Source organism: Gorilla gorilla, chromosome 14, assembly GCF_029281585.2.
Source record: "Gorilla gorilla gorilla isolate KB3781 chromosome 14, NHGRI_mGorGor1-v2.1_pri, whole genome shotgun sequence".
NCBI classification, from domain to species: domain Eukaryota; kingdom Metazoa; phylum Chordata; class Mammalia; order Primates; family Hominidae; genus Gorilla; species Gorilla gorilla.
In genome coordinates, this window is record NC_073238.2 from 43,772,858 (window position 1) to 43,799,093 (window position 26,236).

At 42.8% G+C, this 26,236-nt stretch overlaps 1 protein-coding gene across 10 annotated transcripts in view; it reads left to right on the top strand.

The window, feature by feature from the left end:
• The window catches only part of MTUS2 (microtubule associated scaffold protein 2), a 694,372-nt gene that overhangs the window by 623,930 nt on the left and 44,206 nt on the right, over positions 1–26,236 (top strand). For all 10 annotated transcript variants that reach the window (XM_055359741.2, XM_055359737.2, XM_063697237.1 and 7 more), the window contains one exon: positions 4,078–4,144. In XM_055359741.2, the coding sequence (XP_055215716.1) occupies positions 4,078–4,144 (67 nt within the window). The remainder of the gene's footprint in view (positions 1–4,077; positions 4,145–26,236) is intronic.

Consider the following 26,236-nt stretch of genomic DNA (forward strand, 5'->3'; position numbering starts at 1 on the left):
TTCTAGAAGCTGGTGGGGAAAACTAAACAACTACTCTGTCAGAAGTTATAGCCCAAGTAAGCGATACTGAAATGGGTCCAGACGCTGGAAACAGACTAATGTGCAACTCACAAATCAACACCCAGGACACAGACAGGCAGTTCAGGCTGTGGAGTGGGATGTGAATGCAGCCAGGGCATTGTTTCATTGAGACAGAGTAGTCAGGAGCAGACCCTGCCTCTCTCCCAGTCAGACATGAAAAGCTTCATGGTAATAAGTGCTTAGATCCAAGCCGAGGCTCAGTGCAATTTGGATCTTGTTGTTGCATCTATCTAAGCATGGCTAGGAGGGGAAATCTTGGTGTGCTCGTATTTGATGAAGAATGTGGACTATGGGTGGAAACTCCTGCCTTTGCCATTTCCTGGTGGGTTGTGCAGGGGCCAGCCGCTTCACCATAGAGTCCCAGTTTCCTCCTCCATAAAGGGAACTAAGACCCGGGACGCTCTGGACAGTATCTGGAGGAGTAAATGACATAAAGGGGTTACCTAACATTGTGCTTGGACTACAGAGAGTGTTTGGTGGTGGACAGCATGAATCACCTGTAGTAATTAGTAAATAATACTTAGCCAGAACTTGCCAGAGTTAAGTTATTTTCCTTGACATTTGAGTCATCAGGCTTGTTGCTTATCTTTGGCAGCCAACCCTTCCTTGGAAAGCCATCTAATGACTATAGTTTGGAACTGGCTGGTTTTAGGGCCTGAACTTGCAAAAGGGTGGATGGGGTCATTTTCATTGGGTCTTCGTGATCTGTTTTAATAGCCTCTGCTTCCCCAAATGGAGATGGTACAAGGTCTCTAATCTCACTTCTATCTCCTTTCCACTTCCTTGCCTCTCTCTCTCCCCATCCCCTTCCTTCCTCTTTTCTTGCTTTTTTTTTTTTTTTTTTTTTAACATTCTCACTTGGTTTCCATCAATCTTATTTGTGTTTCTCCTAAAGCAACAGATGGACAGGGAAGGCCTGACCACAAAACATCAGCATTAGCTTTTCACCAAAGTGATTCAAGTCTGAAGGTCTTCATCAGCAGTCTCCCTCATAGTCAGCGCCATACCGAAGAGGCCTGTCCCTCTCATAGGGCCTTCCAGCCACTCCTTCCCCACAGGCCTGATTCTTCTGTGGCTGGGAGTGTGGACTGATTTGTTATGATGTGAGAGATCCCTAGGGCATGACTCTGTTAACGTCCAGCAGGGGCCATGACAGGGAGCTGAGGGAGATGTTGGCTTTCAGTTAGAAATTAGAGTTGATTTGTTGTTTTTGTTATGTTCTGATTGTTCACTGCCTGGCCCAGTCTAAGTCTTTGCAACTCTCATTGCTCTGAGAGTGAACACTGTATAATGCTATTTCTGGACTGATAAGCATACTATTTCAATTCTCTGGCTGTGTTTAGATAATTATTTAGCAACGTGTTTAGGAATTAGAGAATATGAGTATTCAGAATTATTCTTGACAGTAAAAGCAAGTTAGTTTTTCCACTAGGTTAAGATTATTTCAGGGTCAATACCAAAATTAGCGCTCTCCAAAATACCAAATTTGCTTAACCTACAGGAACACATTGATTGTCATCTGGTCATATTATGCTGCTGTTAGAATGAGTATGTAATCCCTGTGATCGGTCTGATTAGAACATGTTCCCTGTTTTGGTTTCTCCAATCTCTGAACCACATCAAAAATTAAGCAAAATCAGGGCAGACCAGGAAGGTGCTTACAAAAACAGAGCATAAGGCCAGGCACGGTGGCTCACACCTGTAATCCCAGTACTGTGGCAGCCACAGATTGGACAGATTGCTTAAGCCCAGGAATTTGTGACCAGCCTGAGCAACATGGTGAAACCTCATCTCTACTAAAAATACAGAAAATTAGCTGGGCATGGTGGCATGCACCTGTAGTCCCTGCTACTTGGGAGGCTGAGGTGTGAGGATACATTGAGCCTGGGAGGTAGAGGTTGCAGTGAGCCATGATTACACCACTGCATTCCAGGCTAGGTGACAGAGCGAGATCTTATCTCAAAAAAAAAAAAAAAAGCCTAAGACTGATATGCAAATTCTAAATGCATTAAGATAATTAATATGGAAAAGCACCTATTATATATAGGGTGTTATCCAGTTGCAAATGAAATAAAAGGAAACAGAAATATAATAACAGCTTACACTTGTATGAGCTTGCTAAATGCTGGACACTAACTACATCACATACATTAATTTAATCCTCATGACAACCCTGCACAGTGGGTGTGGCATTAGAGTAGGAATACTGAGATACAGAGTAGGATTATGCAATAAAATACATGCTCTCAGATGTAGTTGTTAACTCTGAAATTCAGGGAAAACAAGGATGCTATGGGCTGGGATGGAAGGAGAGAACTTCAGAAATGAGATGGGAGGTGTCCGTTGGGTCTGTCTTAGTGTCTTTGGGATGCTGTAACTAAATGTCATAAACTGGGTGGTTTATAAATAACAGAAATTTATTTCTCACAATTCTGCAGTCTGGGAAGCCCAAGATCTAGGCTCCAGCAGTTTCAGTGTCAGGTGCGGGCCACTTTCCCATAAACATTAGTACCTTCTGGCTGTATCCTCACACGGAGGAAGGGGCAAGGCAGCTCCCTGGGATCCCTCTAATTTTATTCCTGAGGGCTCCACCCTCATGACCTGATCACTTCCCAGAAGCCCCACCTCCTAATATCATCAGCTTGGAGGTGAGGATTTCAACATGAATTTTAGGGGGATTTAGGGGGACACATACCTTCAGACTATAGCAGGGTCCATTTCCCTCAGGGACAGATCTATTGCTACATTTTCTTAAGGAAACCATTAGCTAATAATTTTTGACTCCCACAATGAAAATAGCTCTCAGCGTATTATGAAATAGAGTTTTATTTTTGGCATGATGAATATTATGACACAGCTTAGCAAATGCCCTCTGAATAACCCGAGACCCTCCCACCAACCCAAAGCAGCACACTTGTTCCCTGCGTCTAAAAACAGCACACCAGAAACAATATTGTGAGAACGGTCTGGTCACATTCCGCACACGTCCTTCAGAGGTGCTGAAACCAAAGGCAACGGTGGTTAAGGAAGAAAGAACATTCTCAAGGCCCCGATGATACTCATGCTAGGTATTCGGTCCACATTTTACTCAAAATTCCCTCCCTGGAAATCACTTTGCTTCGAGAGTCCATGCTACAGAATGACAGAGACTTTCTTTGAAGGCCTGTAGTTTTGGTATCTCAAACTTGAAGAGAATTTATATAGCACATCTTTTCTGGTAATTGTGAGTAATAAAATCATAATATGCTGTTTATAGTGACTCAATAACGCAGATTACAAATTCAGCACATCTTCAACTACTTCCCTACTTTATATCAGAGGATGTATTTGATTTGAAAACAGCTTAGCAGTCATTTAGTTATACGGGGCATTTTTTGCACTAAATGGTATTTCAAGCCTGAGATTTCCTTTTTTCATCTATTGATGCTGACAGTGGAACAAAAAACTTGGAAACCTTAAATATTGTTGTTGGTGGTATTACAAAGAGAAATGTTTCATGCTAAGCCTTCTGCCCTGATCTTTATTATTGATTAAGTAGCTAATCATGTATGGACAAAAGGGTAAGTTTAAAAAACAGTTGGTAAAACAAGCATTTGGCCCTCAGAGAAATATGGCACAGACTTTTTTAATGGTCGGAAATCTCATAGTAGTGATAATAATAAACACTGTATAATAATGTATGGCAATAGATTAATGGGTGGGACATAAATTTGCAAAGAATTAATGCAGGATGATATACAGGAGTGTAATCTAGACAAAAACACAACCACGGGTGTTATTAATATTATAATGCAAGCTTTGCCATTTGAATGGGATACAAATGAATGAGTCAGACTTGACTTTGTAAGTTTTTACATGCTTATATAATGTGAAAATTATCTCCTTAAGGACTAGACTTATAAATATTTGCTTAATACGATTCATTAATTAATCATGTGAAAGTGCTTATCTAGCATAAAACTAGGGGACTCTCGGTATCCGTTTTTGTTTTTTCAGAATGAAAGTGCCCTTGTGAAAGAAAAAGAGCTGTCAATCGAACTTGCAAACATCAGGGATGAAGTTGGTAAGTAGGGCATTGAAAATGAGGAGCATAAAGAATGTCTTTTCCTGATTCCTGTGAATGTGTAACAAAAGCAATTATGCCTCCTGTAATAAGCCAGTGCAAACCTGCCTAGATGAATGAAGTATCTTACCCAGCACAGTGGTGGGCTGCTGTAGCCTTAGCGGGGAACCATAATTTTCACGTCTCTGTTGTTATAAAGACAGCTTCCTAACAGTTCACAGTGGAACTCATCAGGCCTTGACTCTGCTATTTGCAGATGGCAGCTCATACATCAGTCTGCACTGATCCATCTGGGTCCCCTCTTATAAAATGAGGTGCTGTCTGCAAGATGCAGATGTTCCATGGCTTCCTGCCACTGTCTACCCTGTCGTGAAATACTCTGTGATCTAGAACAAGGTCAAAAACACAAATCTGGTTGGATTAAAAATATGAGAGTTCATGTTGAAATTTCTAATATTTGGCTGATGAAACGGTTTGGTTCAGTCTGGACCATGGAGACCTTACAAATAAAATGATCCCCAAACCCTGGGGATGTGGCATTCACTGTAGGTCAAGGACAGGACCAGGTATTTGCCATATTCTCATTGCTTGATCCCATCTTCCCTCTTGACCATCTGTTATTCTCTTTCCCCAGGAATCAGTCAGCAAAGCTGAAATACACATGGTCTGTTCCTATTGCCCGCTATTCTCTTTACCAGTGAGCACTCCTCCTCCATCTAGTGTGGTCCTGGGAGCAGCCCACCATGTGCAGGTGTGGCTTCCTCCGTGAGTGAAGGGATTGGAGCAATCCCAGGTGTCCTTGGCAAGTAGCCAGCCATGCGGATAGGCAGAAGGCTGAACTTCCCCAGGGACCACAGGCCCTCAGGTGTGCAGTGGACAGAATAGTGAGATCCAAGCATGGCTTTCCCCAACCCTTTGTATTCCTCTCTCCCTTTGTTAAAATGTTTTCTTTTTCTCCCCTGTGAGTTCTGTGACTTCTTTTAACATTAAAGTAGGTCTGCAATGGTCTCTTCTCCTCTCTAAGGACAGCAGATGCTTGTGGGGAAACAACAAATAACAGGCCCCTTCCCAGACTTGCTAGTGTGTGATCCGGAGCAGCAGGACCCTGCTACTGCTGCAGGGACACCTACACCCGGACACCCCTTCTCCCCCACCAGGAGAAGCCCAGGGGTTGACGCCAGATGTAGGCTTCTTCCAACAGTCAAGCTAGGAAAGGCAGGGTGTGAGGAACCCTGGAAAGCTGAGGTCCATGGGAGCCATATCTGACCTGGCTGGAAAGAGGAGCGGGAGGGGAGAAAGTGGCCCCACTCCCCGCAGACTCTTGCTGGAGAAGTCTCATCCTTCGTTTTTGCCATTGTGGTTGTTTTCATGGAGATTGAGCCTAATTCCTATTTGTTGGGTATCACCCCAAGCAGCATTCACAGTGACAGCTCCAGTGATGACCTCATTGCCAAGGCCTCCATGGTTGAAGCCTCTGTGTCCCCATCTGTTTCTTCACCGATGTGGCCACCCCTCATGATCCAGATGCCCACATCTGGCCTCAAAGACCTGTGTTGAGAGTGGCCTTCACTTTTTCCTGAAGGGAAGCTCCTGGTACACTCACTGGTGACCCTGCCCAATGCCAGGGACTGTTTCTGTTCTTCTCTAAGGAAGGACTCACCACCCTTCACCCGTGGAGCCATGGGTCCCATGTGATTGGCTGCCCTCCCGTGCATGCACACATTGTACATGTGTGCACACACACACGCACACATGGGAGCCGTCCTCCTCGATGACTCCCATGGTTCCTTTAAAAGGACCTTCTGCCTCCTTCCCCACTGATGGAAACTACCTTATCAAAAAGGATTTTTTTTAATCAAAAAAATCCTCACCTGATGAACTGCAAAGACCCCCTTCTCCACTCACCGGCTTTAGGGCCTGTCCTCAGTTGGAGGTGACTCTGAGGCCTCTCCTCCTGAGCGAAGCTGCCGAAGAACAGGTTTCACCTCTGCTGACCTTCAGGTCAGTTCCCAGGGGATGTGGAAGTGGAGACAGCTGGGAGACCTTGCCTCGTCCCCTTCTGGAATCTGCCCCTCCCCACCTTGTAGAGGTAGAGACCCTTGGAGATGGCCCCTGATGACACTGTGGGGGCAGCTCAGAGGCCTAGGGTAGAGGTTCCAAAATTCTCAATTCACAGTGACCACAGAGTCTCAGTAATTTTTTTTCACAGTATCAAGGCCAAATAAATACCTCCCAGCTCTATTTAGTAAGGAGGTAAGTCTAAGCTACTTAAGTGTGTATGTTCTAACAACTTTGTGGCCGTTTGAAAAACTGAACATAAATAGAAAGAAAACAATATATTTTTGTTTTATTCTTAAGGAACCACAATGACTTGTTTGTGATTGGGCCCCACACAACTTCTCAGACCTTGGCATCTGATTGGATAAGGCTATCCTTGCATCTTGTTTCACACTGATTTTCACTGCATACTTTTTATCACAGAAGCAGCCAAAACCTCAGCTTTGCAAAGATATGATATCATGAAAGGGGATGAAGTGTGAGCTAGTGATGAGCTAATGTCAAAACTCTGAATCCCCCAAACCAGGAGTTCACATGGTATCCCCCAGGGAGGCAGCATTGGTGTGTTTCCCTCAGAAGTATTAATAGAAGAAACCCTGCAGTGCCCTGTGATTTGCTGCAGTGGCCCAGGGTGCCTCAGCGCACAGTTTGCAAACCACAGGCTTGAGGACACTTCCCTGCCCTCAGTGGCCGAGAGACTTGAGCATGAGGAAGGTTGGGTCTTCAGAGACTCAGGAACTGAAAGATGCTTATGAGTTATAGTTCAGCTAGAACAATGTGCAGTGTTACCCCCTGTAATTTATAGCTCCTGCTGCCTTTCCTCCTCTTTTAGCAAGATATGTTGGTCTTAGTTAAGATAGAAAAGCATTGAATTATATGAGGGCTGTCAAGTCTGTAGCCCTGAAATGCTATAAACCAATCCCTGAGTATGCTTCTCTATGAAATAGATGAGTTTCTAGGGGGTTCCAAGGCTTGGCAGTTCTGAGCATGGGCTTTAGGTTCAGGTGGGGTGAGCTGGTAGACCTCTCTGTCCCACAAGTTCCCCTTCATAAAATGGAAAGTCAATTAAAGAAGATAATGCTGATGAAGCACTCTGTAAAGGTGACTCTCATAACTATCCGGTGTGTAGCACCTTGAAACCAAAGATTAAAAGATGGAAATTTCCACGCCAGGGTGAATTTCTCTCTAGAGAGACTTCTGCATTCCCCATGGGCAAGCTTTGGCTCTGGGGGCCCTGTGTCCCCTGATGCAATTGGGTTGGGTGCCGGGTGTGCCAAGTGCAAGGCTGCTTCTCTCTGTGCTTTCCTGAAGCTTCTAAATGCAGCAGGCGCTACACAAGGATTACATTGGGTTTTGGGTTGAAATCTTATTTGATTTCTGCCTAAGTGCTAAGAATAGAACCAGAATTACCTGCCAGATGAAAAAGCTACTGGAGGGAGGGTGGAAGGCCTTGGCAGCACCACTGCCTGGTTCCTTCAGCCCAGCTTTTATCCCTGGCACACACTTCAGCAGCAAGCAGCCAGTCCGCAGCTGAGATTGCATTGGTGAGAGAAGAAAGACGGAGGGGAATGTGGGGATCAACTGTCAACCGTAAAGCGCATAAGCTCTGGCTTCTAGACGTACAGTGTATTCTCTTGATGGGAGAAGAGCATTGAGCATGCAAACGTGGCTTACAGGTGGCCCAGAGAGAGTAGTATGGCCAGTCCCTTCCCCTTAGCACCAGTCCTGTCCTAAGTTAAGGCTCTTGTCAGCTGAGTCTAATGGGAGCTGGACGTGGAAGGATGTGGGAGGACATGGGGGAGATGGAATTTCTAAGGCTCTGAATTCAGACAAGGAAGAAGGGAAGAAGGTGCAGAAAGTCAGAATAGTTAGGTGTATTTATTGCACATTCCAGAACAGGGCTGCCCTGTCTCCCAAATCTAAAAATTGCTGCTTAAACTGTTTCATATCCATTAAACTGCTGCCCTAAATTCCACCAATATCTGTTAATAAATACCCATCCATTGTCCAAACTTCTGAGGTGAATAAATGCAATCAAAAGCTTTAGCATCTGGACTGAGTGCAGCGGCTCACACCTATAATCCCAGCACTTTGGGAGGCTGAAGCAGGTGGATCACCTGAGGTCAGGAGTTGGAGACCAGCCTGGCCAACATGGTCAAACCCCATCTCTACTAAAAATAAAAATAAAAAATTAGCTAGGTGTGGTGGTGGGTGCCTGTAATCCCAGCTACTGAGGAGGCTGAGGCAGGAGAATCACTTGAACCCGGAAGGCAGAGAGGTGACAGTGAGCTGAGATTGCGCCATTGTACTCCAGCCTGGGCAACAAGAGCAAAACTCTGTCTCAAAACAAACAAACAAAAACCTTTAGCATCTGCTCAGAATCAGCTTTGTCTGTGTTCACAGGCCTGATGCATGTTAGACTCACCTGCAGTGCTGCCCTAGGCAACAGAATCAAAATATTTGAAGGTGAGGCCTGGGCCGTTTTTTTTAAAGCCCTCTTATTAAGTACAGTGAAGTTGGAGATTCAATGAACTACACTGAAGGAACAGGGAGTTTGATTTGGGCCAGGGACAGGGTTGAGGCAGGGAGTATATCATTTGGGATAAGCCCAGGAGGGCAGGATCCCATCATGGGGGGCCCTGGGCAGCAAGGCAGGCCAAGGGAGAGTGGCACAGGTGGGTGGGGAAAAGTGCAGAAAAGGAAGATGCAAAAGACAAATTGTACCTGTTTGGAAATTATACAGAGGCTGGCCTGGCTCCTGAGAAATGACAGAGGATATCCCCTTCCTTCACTCCCGCCTCCTTCCTTTGCCTTTGCCTGTCTGCCTGGGGGACTCAGTCTTCTGAAATCAGCTACCCTCCTGGTTAGATGGACTTTGGGGAGCTAAGCATGGAAAGTAATCCCCAGTACATTTGCAGACACTGCCCATTTATACCTTCCCATTTGTGACATCTCTGGTGGTATCACGACTGAATCTTCTAGAAGGTCTGTAGTTTGCATAGTGCCCTCTACCAGAGACTTGACTTGTGTCCTCACACACTGGAAGATAATCTCCAATAGTTTTTAAGTAGGAATTTCCTGGCAATTGATTTACAAATAAACCTTGAGAACATGCCCTAGTGAGTGCTGTTTTCTGATGCCCGGGGTGTGGAGGGTTTCTCCATACTGATGGCCAGTTCTTCCTCATCAGCTGAGTGTCCAGTGATTCCATTCAGTTCTGACGCTAAGGACCCAGTGTTAGTATAGACTCCCAGGTTGAGGGCTCAGTCCCACAAGACCACCTCCACCTCAGAAACCAGTCCTCAGTCTCAGTGGCCACCCAAGGTTCTGTCCAATCTGCTATAAACTCAGAGGTTGCCATAACTGCCTCCTTAGGTTTGATAATTCACTAGAATGATGCATAGAGCAAGGTATATGGCAGGGGGTGAGGTGGGGAGTTTCCATGCCCTCTGGGCGCACCATCTTCCCTGCACTTGGTATACTCACCAACCCCAAAGCCTGTTGAATCATGTTCAAGAGTTTATATAATTCTGGCCAGGCACAGTGGCTCATGCTTATAATCCCAGCACTTTGGAAGGCCAAGGCAGGTGGATCACTTGAGGCCAGGAGTTCAAGGCCAGCCTGGCCATGGCAAACCCCATCTGTACTAAAAATACAAAAAAAAAAATTAGCCAGGTATGGTGGCAAGCACCTGTAATCCCAGCTACTCGGGAGGCTGAGGCAGGAGAATTGCTTGAACCTGGGAGGCAGATGTTGCAGTGAGCCAAGATTGTGCCACTGCACTCCAGCCTGGGTGACGGAGCAAGACTCTGTCTCCAAAAAAAAAAAAAAAGAGAGTTTATATAATTCTATCCCCAGCCTCTTCCTCTCCCTCTCTCCCTGGAAGTTGGTGGGTGGGACTGAAAGTTCCAATCCTCTAATGACTTGTTCCTTCTGGTGACCAGCCCCATCCTAAAGTCAAATAGGGACCCTACCCTAAGTCACCGTTAGCATAAACTCAGGTGTGATTGAAAGGGGATCATTATGAGTCACAAAAGGTAATCCTACCACTCGAAAAACTCCAAGCATATTAGAGACTTGTGCCAGAAACTGGGGAGAAGGACCAAATATATTTTATACCACACCCAGACCAGGTCCTACAGTCATGGAGAATGATTCACTCATTTAGCGAGGTTCTGAGCACCTTGTATGGAGCAGGCAGGGAAGTCATAGGATTTTAGGGCTGGTCCAGACCAGAGTGACAGTACCCTATCCATTTCATTTTAGAGATCAGTCTGCAGATTTGTTTCAAAGATCTTGGCTAAAGCTGGGACATGTGCAAAAAGCACCAAAGGAAAAACTTTGTTCTCCTTAATCTCAGTCCATTCATGCATCCAACAGCTATTTCTTGAGCACCTACTTTTTGCCAGACACAGGCTGGTCAGGGTCACCAAGGGTAGTGCAGTAGATTATACCCTTTAAAGGGGCACCCCTCTGGGTCAGGGCTGAAATGCATCCGTATTGCAGCCACCACCAAGCCCTGTGCCCTGGCATGAGGCTGCTGCCATTCAGAGGAAGGGACACTTTTTCCCCAGATTGCACAGAGGCGCTGTGTGGGCTAGACTGACCCGATGCTTAGTACCAGAGATTCTGTGGTGCATAAGACTCAGCTCATCTTCTCAAAGAGTTTACAATTAAAGGCTCTGTGAAACAGGTGCTATCTACTGTGGACCTCATATGCTAAGATGCAGGTAGATGCCTGTGGGTGGGGGAGGAGAGCACAATCATTGAGCACCTACTAACACCTGCTGCCCCCAGCAAATCTGCCCTGGAACAGTGGTTGCCATGACCGCTTCCAGGCACTGCCCATTTTGCACACCTAAGGACAGAAAGAGTGTTTCCTTATTTCTCTTTCTATGTATCAGTCTTCATACTTGTCATTTCATAGCCATAAAATGTTCTATAGTGCTGACAAACTACAGTAAGTTCCTTTTCTTTGAGCATTTGGATTTTTACCATTTTTTGCTGTTATGCAACAAGTATAGTGTTTGCAAATTACTTTTTACCTCTTTTGTTATTTTGTTGGGAATATATTCTCAAAAGCACTGACTGATAATTTTGGGAGGATTTTACATTTGTCCCAAATGTATCTGTAATGCAAAATGTGTTGGATATTTATTCTGTAAATCAAGATTATGGTGGATTTCATCTTAGTGTTGCTAGGGTTGCCTTATAAAGAGGAAATTAAATTTTCTCTCTCTCCCTCCCATGCACACACACATACACACAAATGAGAAGAGACACATAATATCCAAGTGTATATCAGGGTGTAGTTTAGGACGGAGCCTTTTATGGTTCAAGAGTAGAGTCCCTATGGAGTGGCTGAATTTGCTCATATTTGTGTTACATTGTACATGTTGATTATCCACAGTTCAAAAATCCAAAATCTGAAATGCTCCAAAATCCAAAACCTTTTGAGCACCGACCTGATGCTCAAAAGAAATGCTGATTGGATACTTTCGGATTTAAGATTTTTAAATTAGGGATGCTCAACTAGTAAGTATAATGCAAATATTCCAAAATAAAAAAAAATCAGAAATGTGAAATGCTTCTGGTGCCAAGCATTTCAGATAAGGTATACTCAACTTGTGTTTCCTTGGAGACAGGGCACTCTGGTGTCAAAAATGAAATCAGATCAAGTTAGATTTTAAAGAGTATATGATGCATACAAAAGAATACGTCATGAACTGGGAGACCTCAAACCAAAAAATGCCACTACGGCTCAGTTTTACAGCAGTTGCAGCACAGTTTCTAGAGCATAAAGGGGGAGTATTTTGACTTTTTTCATCATTGGCTGTCATATATTCTTTTTTAAGGCAAATAGAGCTATTTGAGCTGATTCGTCTGTAGCTGATTGGCTTGATTTCATTGAATCATGCTTATAAAGACCAAAAGCTTACTTGTGTGTTTTGTTTAGGGCTAGGATAATTACCCATTTGGGGAAATCAGGGTGACTTAAGTTTTGGTTACCTGGTTCTAGGTGGTTGGCCTTGGGGTATCTAAACTGTTGTCTCCATTTTTATTTTTTTTTAATGCTGGTCATAAAGTATCTCATCCTCAACTCACCCTCCATGGGTGATGACTCTTCTCTGTGGGGTTTTCAGGAATTGGGTGTGTCCCTGGAAAAGGCTTCCCCAGGTGGTGGTGGTTGTGGGGATTAAAGGGCATTTTGTAACCCCAGGAAACCAGAATCCAGCACCACACCCAGGGAGGAAAAGCAGAGATGCTAGAAATATATTTAATATTTGATTTTTTAATCACATTTAAAAATTTTCCAGAAAATAAAATATGACCCTTGATTTTTCTGATGGAACACCACACTCCAAATTCCAAAGTCGAATATTGAATAATTGAAGAGCACTGATGTATTTGTAAGCACTGAAATGGGTTTATAAGATGCTCTTCCTCAGAAAGGATTATCTCCTTTCGTGATCATATGCCTCAAGTTTTGTTTACTGCCATCAGGTGGATGTTTAAAGTTCTCTCCCTAGCCAAGCTGAGAGAGAAAATGACATCACAGTCACATTGTGACTGCCTTATTAGAAAACCTGAGTCTTAAAAATCAATATGAATTAAACAAACTCCACCAGACAGAAAACATGCAATGCAGCGGTGATACAATGGAGCCTTCTGGCTGGCACCCCTAGCTAACCCTGCTGCCCTGCCAGCCAGACTGGAAGGCCTGTTGATGTGAATGAACCAATGATGCTTCCCCAGCAAAACACCTGTCACGCTCTTTCCTGGGGCTGCTCAAAGCTGTGACTATCTGAATGTGGTGTGAAATTGGCTCTTAACTTTGAAGTTCTCAATCACCCCAGCTGCTGACTTCATTGGCCAGAACTAAGTCACAAGGCAAATTTAGCCACAGTGGAAATGGGGAAATGTCTTTTTTTTCCCCTTGGTGACCTTGCCCAGATATTGCCCAATTCACCTGCAGCTTCCCCCAGTCCCCAGTACTGCTGGACAAAGCTGCCTCCTGTGCCTGTACCCCTTTCAGAGCTTGTGACAGCCTCTGTTCTCGGTGTCCCCACCCAAGCCAGGCCACTGGTTTTCATCTTCCTTCTAAGTTCAGATTTAAGATGGACTTTACTTTTTTATATTTTCTGAACACTTTAAAAATACTTAAAATGAAATATAGTTGAAAAAACAGAGCACTTTTTATTTTTTTTTAAGACGGAGTCTCACTCTCACCCAAACTGGAGTGCAGTGGTGTGATCTCAGCTTACTGCCACTTCCGTCTCCCGAGTTCAAGCGATTCTCCTGCCTCAGGCTCCCTAGTAGCTAGGATTACAGGCACGGGCCACCATGCCCGGCTAGTTTTTGTATTTTTGGTAGAGATGGGGTTTCGCCATGTTTGCCAGGCTGGTCTCGAACTCCTGACCTCAAGTGATCCGCCCACCTCGGCCTCCCAAAGTGTTGGGATTACAGGCATGAGCCACTGTGCCTGGCCTAAAGCACTCTTTCTAGCAGAGTTTCTCAGGTATTGTACAGAAATCCAAATAGTTAAATCCATGTTTTGATTAAGGTCAGTTTATTGAAATATAGCAAAACAATACCTGAATGTTTTCTATAATATAAAATAAAGACAAAGAAAAAAATTTCGAGAGCTTGATATTAAGGTATGGTAGGAATATAAGTTTGTGGCAGTGAGCACTGAATTGTTATTTATTGTGTTCTCAAGTTATTAACTAGCATGCATTTTTCAGCATGCTCTCATTTATGACTAGTAGCCCACACATACATACACATACAGTGGAAGGTATTTGTGAGATGATTTACCATTCATGGTTATCCAAAAAAATTATCTTCTGGTCTTAATGATTATAATCCCTTATACTTACACAGTGCTTAGTACCTCCAAGCTCTTCCATATGACATGTTTTATTTATTCAAACAGTAAAGGAGGTATTGGTATCCTTATTTTATACATAAGAAAACTGAGGGTCAGAAAGAGTAAGTGATTTCCTAACAGTGTACAGCTGGTGTGGGAGAAAAGTCTTAAATTCTTCCCACATACAGTATCTAAGTTCACTATAGCATTCGCACCCTGACCATCAAGTGTTTTTTTTTTCCAATTTTTAATTTGGTAAATTAAAATATCAGATAAACAAAATAAAATAGTTGTTACTCCTAACTCCATATGACTTCTACATAAAACCATGATAGATGCTAGTATAAATCTGTCCAAACATGGATTATAACACAGTGTGATTTAATTGTTCCTGGACTATATCCATTAGGATTGGGTTCAGGCATGAATAACAAAATCCCAAAACAATGGTAGCTTAAGGCAGCTGTTCATTTCTCTCTTACATAAGAGTCAGAAGGTGAGCGCTGAGGAGCAGCTGTGGTTCTGCTCCCCGTCCTCGGGGACCCAGGCTCCTTACAGCCACTGTCCTATGACCGCAAGGAGGAGGACCATGATGCCCCCCTGACCACGGTGCAGTGTGACAGTTGGTGTGACAGTCATCACATCTATATTCCAGGTGGCAGGCTGGAAGAAGGAATGAACAAAGAAGCAGAGAAAGTGGGTCTGCTCTCTCTGGGGGAAAGTGTCCAGGAACTGCACTTGACTATACATCTCTTTGGCCAGAACTAAGTCACAAGTCAAATTTAGCCACAATGGAGCTGGGGAAATGTGCTTTTTTTCCTGTTGGTGACCTTGCCCAGATATTATTTTATTACTATGGAAGAAGGGGAGAATGTGACTAGCACCCTATGTCATAGGTCCTCAATTGCCTCAACAGTTAGATGGGGATAGTAGTCCTGTCGTATGTAAGTATGAGGTAGGTGAGGGCAAAGGATCTAGCAGAATGTTTGGAAGAATGGTGGGTGCTCAGTGTGTGTTAATTCCCTTAAATTTCAGATTAGATTCTGCTGTTTCCTCTCTCACCCAGCTTTAAAGAAGCTGACTCAAAATTAAGAAACCAAGAAACCAGCAGAAAAAATAACGAACCTTGGGATCACAAAAAGAATGTACGTTTTCTGATTCATAAAAATATCTGTTCTAAGCACACCAACTAAAAGACAGAGTTTGTCAGATTGGATAAAAAAAGAAAAGCAAGACTTGGCTACGTGCTGCCTAAAATAAACCTGCTTCAAATATAAAGACACAAGTTAACAGTGAAAGGATGAAAAAAATATATACTATACTAACATCAATCAAAAGAAAATTGGAATGTCTATATTCATATCACACAAAGTAGACTTCAGAGCCAGGAATATTGCTAGGAATGAAGATGGCCATTACATAATGAAAAAGAGATTGATTTACCAAAAAGACATAACAATACCAAATACCTACATACCAAACAATAGAGCTTCAAAACACATGAAGCAAAAATTGATAGAACTGAAAGGAGAAATAGACAAATCTACAGTTATAATTGGAGACTCCAGCACTCCACTCTGAGTAACAATAGAAAAAGCAGGCAGAAAATCAGTCAGCTGTAGAAGACCTGAACAACGCTATCTTCCAACTTGACCTTACTGACATTACAGAATGCTCTATCCAACAGCAACAGAATACACATCTTTTTCAAATACATGTGAAACATTTGGCAACACAGACCATATTCTGAGCCATAAAACAAACTTCAACAAATATAAAAGAATTCAAAGTATACAAAATGTTTTGAACTATAATATAGTCTATAAATCAATAACATAAAAATATCTGAAAAAAAACCTCCAAACATTTGGAAATTAAACAACATCCAAATAACACATAGGTCAAAGAGGAAACCACAAGATAAATTAGGAAATATGTCGGATTAAATAAAAACACAACATATCAAAATCTGTGGAATGCAAAATTCTCTCTGATTAGCAGAGTTGGATCTTCTCATTCAATTTGCCCAACAATATTTAGAGGGCACCCGAAATATATACCAAGCTCTTTCCTAGGTAAGGTGATGGTGAGGTGAGGAGTATTATTTGAAAGGTGGTTTAGATTTCGTAGGTTTCGTGTACTGTCCAAATTTTTTTTTTTTTTTTTTTGAGATGGAGTTTTGCTCTTGTTGCCCAGGCTAGAATGCAGTGGCACAATCTCAGCTCGCTGCAACCTCCGCCTCCTGGGTTCAAGCGATTCTCCTGCCTCAGCCTCCCAAGTAGCTGGGATTACAGGTATGTGCCACCATACTCAGCTATTTTTTTTTGTATTTTTAGTAGAGGCGGGGTTTCACCATATTTCGCCAGGCTGGTCTCAAACTCCTGACCTCAGGTGATCCACCCGCCTCAGCCTCCCTAAGTGCTGGGATTATAGGCATGAGCCTCCATGCCCAGACTACTGTCAGAAATTTGAGAGTGACAATATAGCTTCAAATAAAATTACTGATTTCCTTGCACAATGGACCACTCAGCATGACTAGGTCTGGGAATTACCTGCCCCTCTTATAGGAAAATAATATCAGTTCTAAGCTGGGAAAATTTCAAACCAGTGATGTCAACTGCCATGATTAGATTTTATTCCAGTAAATATAATTTTCTAAAGTCATTTTAGTTTCTATCCCAAACAGGTGCTTACCCATGCATAGTAATATCAATACTGCAAACTCCCTTAAATGTACCAGAGACTGGGTTTGGTTGCCATGGAAAATACATTACCAGCTACAATTTCACAAAACTGCTACACTTTGAGAAAATGATTCATTCCAGTTGGCAGCAACATATTTTTTGATATTTATAAAATTCTTTTACATCTATATGCATAACGCTTTCTGGTTATTTTATGTGGAGGTATTTGTTTTGTAACCCTTTAAAATGTTTACTCTTTTATGAATAAAGATAAAGATAACTTTTTTCTGATATATGCTATTATTTTTGAGACAGAGCCTTGCTCTGTCACCTAGGCTGGAGTGCAGATGTGCAATTGTAACTCCTGGGCTCAAGTGATCCTCCTGCCTCAGCCTGCAGAGTAGTTGGGACTACAGGTGTATGCTACTACACCCAACTGTGTGTGTGTGTGTGTGTGTGTGTGTGTGTGTGTATATATATATTGTAGAGACAGGGTCTCACTGTGTTGCCCAGGCTGGTCTCGAACTCCTGGACTCAAATGATCCTCCTGCCTCGGCCTCCCAAAGTGCTGGGATTACAGATGTGAGCCACTGTGCCTGCTAATGTTAATATTTTTAAATCTGTGAGTTTAATCTTTAACTAACCTGAACTGACTGGCTAGAATAGCTCCAATACCAAGGACAACCCCTAAATCACCCTGGGGACAAGCAGCTTCTGGAAACAGAGTCAGCTGCCTCCACTGGTTTGGGACTCCATAAATCTAATATTTAAATAGTGGTGTATAGTTTACAAAGCTCTTTCACACATTATTGCATTTGATCCTGACAACAACAGTAGGAGATAGGCAAGGGAGATAATACCACCATCAATTTCACAGTAAATACATCATGGCTATACAGAATAGAAGCAAACCCCAAATCACATACCTATTAAGAAGAACAGAGCTGCATCCTTATCTCTTCCCACCATAACCATATCAGGCCGTCTTCGCTTTGTAAGATCTAAATTGGTGTCTGAGAGAAGATAATAAATAGCAAGAAAAAGACATAACATGTTACAGATTTAACCTGGAAATGGCTGAAGAGCATTTGCAAAATATATATTATAAATTACAGACAATCACATGCAAATTATGCAAACATAGTCGACTCAGTTGAGTTTCTCGTGAACCTCTTATTTTTCAGGGTATGTTAAGCCTCTGGCCCAGGGATTAGCACAATGAATGTGGGGAATTCAACTGCTTCATTTTATAAACTTGATTGAACACAGATGTACCCTTTGCTATGCCAGGAGGAAAAGAAAGATGTAACCAGGGCTCTGAGCTCCTGAAATGCCTGTGTATTGGAGAGACAGACGCATAGCAGGTCATTCATATCCAGTGTAGGGAGCAAGGTGCTGGTGGTCTGGGAGTTCAGAGGAGGGTTTGTAACCCGGTCAGGGGTTCAGAAAAGGAGGTAGGGGAAAAACAGCTTAAAGGAAATGTAGGAGTCAGTGAACAAATGATTCTTCCATACAGTTGATCAGTTTCAGAGACAGCATTAATGACAACATTGACTTAATCTCTCTACTGGGAAACAGGAAAAACAGTGAAGACAGTTCTGTTTCCATATGGCTATCTCTAAGCAGGAGAAGTAGAGCAAATGAGTTCATGTTTATGAAACTTACTATTGCTTGCATAAAAAGCAGGGCCGGTGTATAGGATATGAGGCTCAAATGATTCTTGGCAGATTTTTTTAACGTGATTTTTTTGTGTCATGTCTAAGCCATCATGAATTAGCCTGATTCACTCAAAGAACCACTGATACCACCAGGGCCATGGTTAGGTATTAAATGTACTATCAGTCTATTTGCTTAATTTGGCAGATGACTTGAACAAATATATAAATTGCAGTGTATGTTTATATAGTAGTCAAGTCTCTTTTTGATAAGAATTGCACTTTTTCTTTTTCGGTCAAAGGACGTTAATCTGTTGAACAAGATGATAACTTGACCAATTCTGCATTGCAAGTAATCATGTAAAGACCTAAGTAGGTGACTACTACTGAAGCCTAAGTTTCAGTATGAATCTGATGAAGAGCGAGGGCTCTTCAACACAGCTGTTTTCTTTTTACAAAGGTCCTGATGAAGAACATGGTCAGAGTTTAGCCAGTCAGAAAGATGATTCCAGGTGAGGTGTCATCTGGAGAGACCAGGCTGGCAGCTAAGTGCAGGCGCTTACCTTAGTGGATTCCCTGTGATCCAGCTTTTTAAATTTTCCTTGTTAGTACACCAGGAATGGTTATGACTTTCAGGGAAATACTTTTAACTAAGTTTACTGGAGCACGACGTAGAAAATCAAATTGCCAATTTATTAATTTACAATAAGAAATATGTCTCTTTGTAGGCAGATCTACTTGGGAGCAAGGTGATAGTGGTCTAGGAGTTTAGAGGAGGGTTGTTACCCAGTCAGGCGTCCAGAAAAGGCCATAGCAAGGAAATGCAGGAATCAGTGAACAAATGATTCTTCCCTACACTTGATCAATTTTAGAAAGCCAAAATTGTAATCAGTGGCTGCTCAGTGGACCAAAGTCAGTCGTGTGCTGTATAAATACTAATGGCATCTTGCCGAGATACCCCTGAGGAGCTATCTGCATAACTATTTCTTTTCTAGTTCCTCAGTCTTTAGACATCCCCATGGGAGGAGAGGGAATCCTATTAGAATCACCTGGAAGCTTGTACCAACTCTTCATGCCCTGTCTTCTGCTTCTAGCCATAATAGCATAACTGTTACTGGATGTGATAACCACCAGTACACAGCTATAAAACAGACCAAACATGAGGCAACTGTTTCTAAGCACTGCACATTTGACATCATAGCCTGTAATCCTTGGGAAAAGGGAAGCACATGAAATGAGTCAGCTTACTGCCTGGGGCTCCTCACCAAACCTGGGCGTGGGAGGTGTCCAGGTAGTGGCTGCCATCTTGCTGGCCTGAAGAGGTAAACACCAGAGTACAGGGCAATTGAAGTGACTGGGAATTCCTCTAGCTACTTGTGGGGTGAGCACTGGACGGGAGTAAGCTGAGCAGAGGAGGGCCCCAGGGATTACGTGGGGGGTTTCCCATGTGATCTTAGCTGAAGGGTAGGCTGCACATATTCAGAGGGCCTGCAGAGGGCAGCTGAAGCAGGTCTGAGCACTGAGTGGAGGTTCCTCTGGTTGTGCAGTGCTGGGAAATACGGGAATTCCAGCCCAGTCAGGGTGGGAAGAGTCTCACCAAGTACTGTGAGCAATCAGTTGAGACCTGAGAAAGGCCAGTCTGTAGAATGACCATTATCTAGAACAAGTGTCTCTCTAGTGCGAAAGACAAATAAAACCACGTGTGACAGAATCAAAGGAATCCAGTAAGTTAACTGCCTGCCAGAACAACACACTCAATGCCCATTAAAGGAAGGCAATGTCATACAAACTCCCTGCAATACATCATCCACAATGTTGAGCACGCACAAACAAAAATAGACATACAAAGAAGCAAGGCTATAATCAAGGAAAAAAGTAGTCAATAGAAATGGGTATTGAGGGTCAGGTATGTTAGCTCACACCTGAAATCCCAGCACTTTTGGGGGCCAAGGCAAGTGAATTGCTTGAGTTCAGGAGTTCGAAACCAGCCTTGGCAACATGGCAAAACCCATCTCTACAAAAAATACAAAAATTAGCTGGGCATAGTGGTGCACACTTGTAGTCCCAGCTGCTCGGGAGGCTGAGGTGGAAGGATTGCTGGAGCCCGGAAGGTTGAGGTTGCAGTGAGCTATGATCACACCACTGCACTCCAGTCTGGGCAACAGAGCAAGACCCTGTCTCAAAATAAAAATAAAAATAAAGTTGTGTAAAAAAGAGAGAGAAATGGGTATTGAAATGTTCCAGCTGTTGTAATTAGTAGATTAAAAAAAGTAAAAGCTATTATAAACACGTTCTAGCACTTCTAGAAATAGAGGAATGTAATGAGTAAACAGGTAGAGAAGCACAACAGAGAAATAAAAACTATTATAAAAGAACCAAATAGAAATGTTAGAACCAAAAACAGAACCTCTGAAATAAATCATTCACCGATGGGCTTTTAAGCAGATTGGAGACTGCAGAGAAGAGTCAGTAAATTGAAGATACATCAACAGATATTAGCCAATCAGAAGAACAGAGAGAAAAAATGCTTAAAAAATGGACAGTCCCAGTGATCTGTGGGACTGTAGCAACCAGGTCTAACAGACGTGTAATTGAGTTTTCAGAAGGACAAGAGAGAGGAGATTGAAGGGAAAAAATACTTGAAGAAATAATGGGCAGAAATATCCTGAGTTTGATTTTAAAAGAGCAACCTGAAGACCCAAGAAGCTAAGTGAAACCCAAGCAGGATAAATGCAGAGAAAGCCACGCCGAAGCACACCAGAGCCAAGGTGCTGAAAATCAGATATAAAGAGGAAATGCTAAAAAGCACCCAGTGAAGACACACATTACATGTAGGGGAACAAGGATGTAAATGACAGTTGGCCTTGTCAGAAATGAACAGAGCCCAGAAGGCAGTGGAATGACATTTGTATTAAGTGATGAAAGAAAGAAAAAAAACTGTCAACCAGAATTCTATATCTTGAGAAAATATCCTTTAAAAATGATGGAAACTTAGATGTATAGGAAATAATTAAGATGGTCAAAATGGTAAATATGTGGATAAATATAAAAGACTAGGCCAGGCACGGTGGCTCACGCCTGTAATCCCAGCACTTTGGGAGGCTGAGGCGGGCGGATCACGAGGTCAGGAGATGGAGACCATCCTGGCTAACATGGTGAAACCCCGTCTCTACTAAAAATATATTTAAAAAAAAAATTAGCCAGGCATGGTGGCAGGCACCTGTAGTCCCAGCTACTCGGGAGGCTGAGGCGGGAGAATGGCGTGAACCCAAGGAGGCGGAGCTTGCAGTGAGCCGAGATCGTGACACTGCACTCCAGCCTGGGCGACAGCGAGACCCCATTCAAAAAAAAAAAAAAAAAGACTATTCTTTTTGTTGTTTTGAATTTGTTTATTTTTAAATGTTCAGTTTGAGAAGTTTGGGCTATGAATACATCTATGTAATCACCACCCAAAACAAGATATAGGATATTTACATTGCACCAGAAAGTTCTCTCATGCCTCTTTCCAGCCAAGCCCCCCTTCCTCTAAAGCAACCCCTTTCTTATTTCTATCACCATACATAAGTTTTACCTGTTCTTGGATTTCATATGAATAGTATATATTCTTCTGTGTCTGGCTGCTATTGCTCCACATAAGAGATTAATCCACAGTGCTGAGTGTATCTGTGGTTTGCTCCTTTTTATTGTTGACTAGCATTCCATTTGCATGAGTAACTATACACCACAATGCATTTATCCATTCTTCTGCTGGTAGACATTTGGGTGGTTTCCACTGTCTTGCTATTATAAATAAGGCTGTTATGAATATCCTTATTACAAGCCTTTTGTGGACATACATTTTCTCATTTCTCTCAGGTAAATCCCTACATGTAGAATTGCTGGTCATAGGTTAGATGTGAGTTTAACATTAGAGAAAACACCAAACAGTTCTCCAAAATGGTTGTACCATTTTGCACCCTCCCCAACAATCTTTGAGGGCCCCAGTCCCTCTACATTCTTGCCAACATTTGTCAGTAATTTTCTTGTTGTTGTTTTAGCCATTCTAGTAAGTGTGAAAAAGTATCTCATGATGGTTTTAACCTGCATTTCTCTGGTTGCTAATGATGTTGAGCACTTTTTTTTATATGTATATTTTTAGTAGAGAGAAGGTTTCACCATGTTAGCCAGGATGGTCTTGATCTCCTGACCTCGTGATCCACCTGCCTCGGCCTCCCAAAGTGCTGGGATTATAGGCGTGAGCCACTGCACCTGGCCGAGCACTTTTTATGTGGCAACTGGCTATCTGTGTATCTTCTTTTGTGAAGCATCTGTGGCCCATTTTCTATAGCGCTATGTGTCTTCTTATTGAATGGCACCTGCTGCCTTCACCCCACCCCTTGGGCTGTCTCATGCTTGCCACATGTCCCACCTGGCCCACCTCACTCCTTTGTGTTTCTGACCTGTCTTCTAAATCTCAGCACTTAAAGACTGACTCAGAATGGCCTAAGTCTACAGTCATGAAATGGAAAAATAGAAAGTAAATCTATTGCCAACATATAAAGTATTTTAAAAGTGCTGTTCTTAAGATAATTTTGAATGTCTGTTCCGCATAAAAGTATTCTAGGGGTTTTATTCAGGGATTCGTAAGCTATAATTCATGAACCCAGAGAATTTATAATCAGGTGAGAAAACATGCATGCCAGCAAAAGATTGTAACAGAAAATGAGGTAAGTGCTTTTTCCTTAAAATATTTGTCCTAGATGCTGCCTTAGGCCTTCACTTTCCATGATCTCTCTGATGATCTCATCTACCCCTACAGCTTTAGCTACCGCCTATAAACCACTCTCTCCCAATCTCTAGCCCTAATCTCTCTCTTGTGAGCTCACCTCTTGGTGAACCACAGGCAGGACAACTCTCCATAGTCAAAAGTCTTATTTCCACCCACTGCACACTCCCCACCTCAAAGGAAAACAGAATAAAACATATCTCTGCTTCTCCTCCTATATGCCTATGTTAGTTCAAGTGCAGACTAAGCTTCTGTAACAGAAACCCCCAAACATAATGAAATAAATGATATAGAGGGATATTTTACTCCCATGTAATAGTCCAAAGTTGAGAGGCCTATGGGTGGCCGTGCTTCTCTGCTCCACAAGGGCATCAGGGACTCATCGCCACTGTCCCTAGGTTGCTGTCCTCATGGATGGCTGAGAGTGATGCCCACAAAGGGCATGTTTCAGCCTAAGGGAAAGAGAAAGAGAAAGCAAAGGGCCAGAAGTTTCCCTGTATGATCTAGAAGTTGCACACGTCACTTCTTCGCATCGCTTAGACCCAAGCGGAGTCACCTGCCTGCACAAAGCTTCCAAGGAGATTGGAAAATGGAACCTGTAGTGGGGAAGCCATTTTGGTTAAAACTTGCAGACGATTATTCACAAAATAAAGAAAGGGAGATGAGGACAGCGGGAGTATTTAAAAGTTGAACCACAACTTTGTGGCTCAGTTATTGACATGCCACAATTTACAGAATAAGCTGATACTTGATCAGGGAGTCATCATCAGCTCTCTCCCTCCTCTCCTTCATACTTTACATCCAACAGGTCATCAGTTTGTTGATTATAATTCGGAAGTGTGTTCTAATTCTGCTTCTTCCTCCTTATTGTTATAGTGACTTAGTCTTTCTTACTGCAAAAGCCTCCTCACTAGTCCTTACCCCTACCCTTGCCCCTAAGTCTACCCTCCTGACTGCTACCACTGGGGATACATTTGAAAAACAAATCTGACTTCCCCTCCCTGATTAAAATCTGTCAGTAACTAGAAACATGTTTTCCTCCAGCAGGAACACCAGTTGTCTAGCTGGAGGGTCTGGGGTGAGAGGGAAATTTACTTTTTATTGCATTCACTTTCATAATGCTTGAATTTTTTTTAGCATGCAAAAAATAAAAATCAAACCACTATGATAAAGAGATCCTTCTGTGACTTTCTATCGTTCATAGGTTAGCTAGAATTCAGGCTTTTTAGCACAGCATCCTCAGACTGCTGTCTGCCCACCCACACACAACTCCTGCTACTCCCATAAGATAGCCACATGCCCCTTGGAAGTTCTGCCGACTTCTCCTGCCTCTTCCTAAACTGTTCTGTCCCTCTCTTCACTCCGCCAACCTCCCCAGGCTGCCTAGAAGACTCAAGTCCACCATCCCCTCTGTCACACCCTCCCTGGGCCGTTCCGCAGATGCTTGCAGACCACAGGTATATCATTCATAATCAAAGCTGCCATTTACTGGATGCCAATGAAATATCAAGGAGCATAAATGCATAGTTTCTGATGTTCACAATAACCCTGCAAGTTAGGTCATGTTATCTCTGTTTTACAGATGAGAATACTGAGGCTCAGAGAAACAGTCAATTGACTTGCCCAGGGCTAGAAGTTGTACAGAAGGGGGTTGACTTGAAGGTTATCAGGCTCCAAAACCATGCCTGTTTTTCCTACAAGCGCTGTGCCTCTCATGCATCCTCAGAGTTTTTGTTTTGTTTTAAACTCTGTTTCTCCACTCCAATCATAATGGCTCCCAATATTAGGACTGGATTTGTTGGTTCTCCCCCAACCCCCAATCCCGCCCATTACTCCCAGAGACACTGTCTTAAAGTGCAGGCATCAGCAACTTGTTCTTGTTTTTCAGCTCTCTCCTCCTGACAGGCTGGGCATTCAATGTTTAGGTCCAAGTTTACTTTCCTTCACTTTTTTCTTCCCGTCAGAGCTTCACTGCAAAAGCCTCCATTTCTGCTCTGCCATCCATGTTCTCTCCCTTTTCTATCCCCAAGTCCTGTTTTTCCTTCTTAAATCATTCCCAGCAACCATGAGTTTATGAAGGGCTTCATCTGTCGTGTTGAGAAATGTATCCTCTGTTCTCAGATGATGTGAAGTCACGAAGGACTTGACCAGATGGGGCCGGATGCAGACACACAATGCCCAGGAAAGGCTCAAAGTGTGGTCCTTCTTTACATTTACTCAACTTTTTTTAGTGAGATCAGGGGATAGACTGATTTTTTTCTTACTAAAAAATATTCACAGACACATTCATAGACTTAATATAGTTCCACTCCTTGAAGGAAAGTCAACAATCTAAAAAAAAAAAAAAATTGGCAAAAGCATTTTGTATTTTTCTGTGGGATTTTTCTCTTTTCTTTAGTGAGTTTCTAAACCAGGTAGTTTCTTAGGGGTGTCTTAGTCCATTTTGTGCTGTTATAATAGTGTCTGAGACTGGAATTGATAAAGAACAGAGATATATTTCTTACAGTTCTGGAGGCTGGGAAGTCCAAGGTTGAGGGCCTGCTTCTGGTAAGGGCCAACTTGCTGTATCATACCGTGGCAGAAGGCAGAAGGAAAAGTGCAAGAGAGAGAGTGAGGGCAGGACAGAGAGAGAGAGAAGGGAAGGGGGGGGTGAACTCATTCTTTTATCAGAAACTCACTCCCATGATAACCCTCTCCCATGATAATGACATTAATCTATCCATGAGGGCAGAGCCCTCATGAGTCAATAGCCCCTTAAAGGTCCCACCTCTCAACACTGTTGCATTGGGGATTAAGCTCCTAATACATGCTTTTTGGGGTGATACATTCAAGCCATAGTAGGGGGTCATTTAAAGGGTTTTATTTTAGATAACAAATCACTCCATCCCAGGAAGTAACCCCACAGTATACAAAGATACATACAAATACCCCACACATATACAGACAAAGTACATATCAAAGTACATTCAACAGAGAGCAGTTGGAATGACAAGGAATCTTCTTCCATTCCACTCACTGTTCTCCCTGGTGGAAACAGGACAATTTGCTTGTGGCCACATT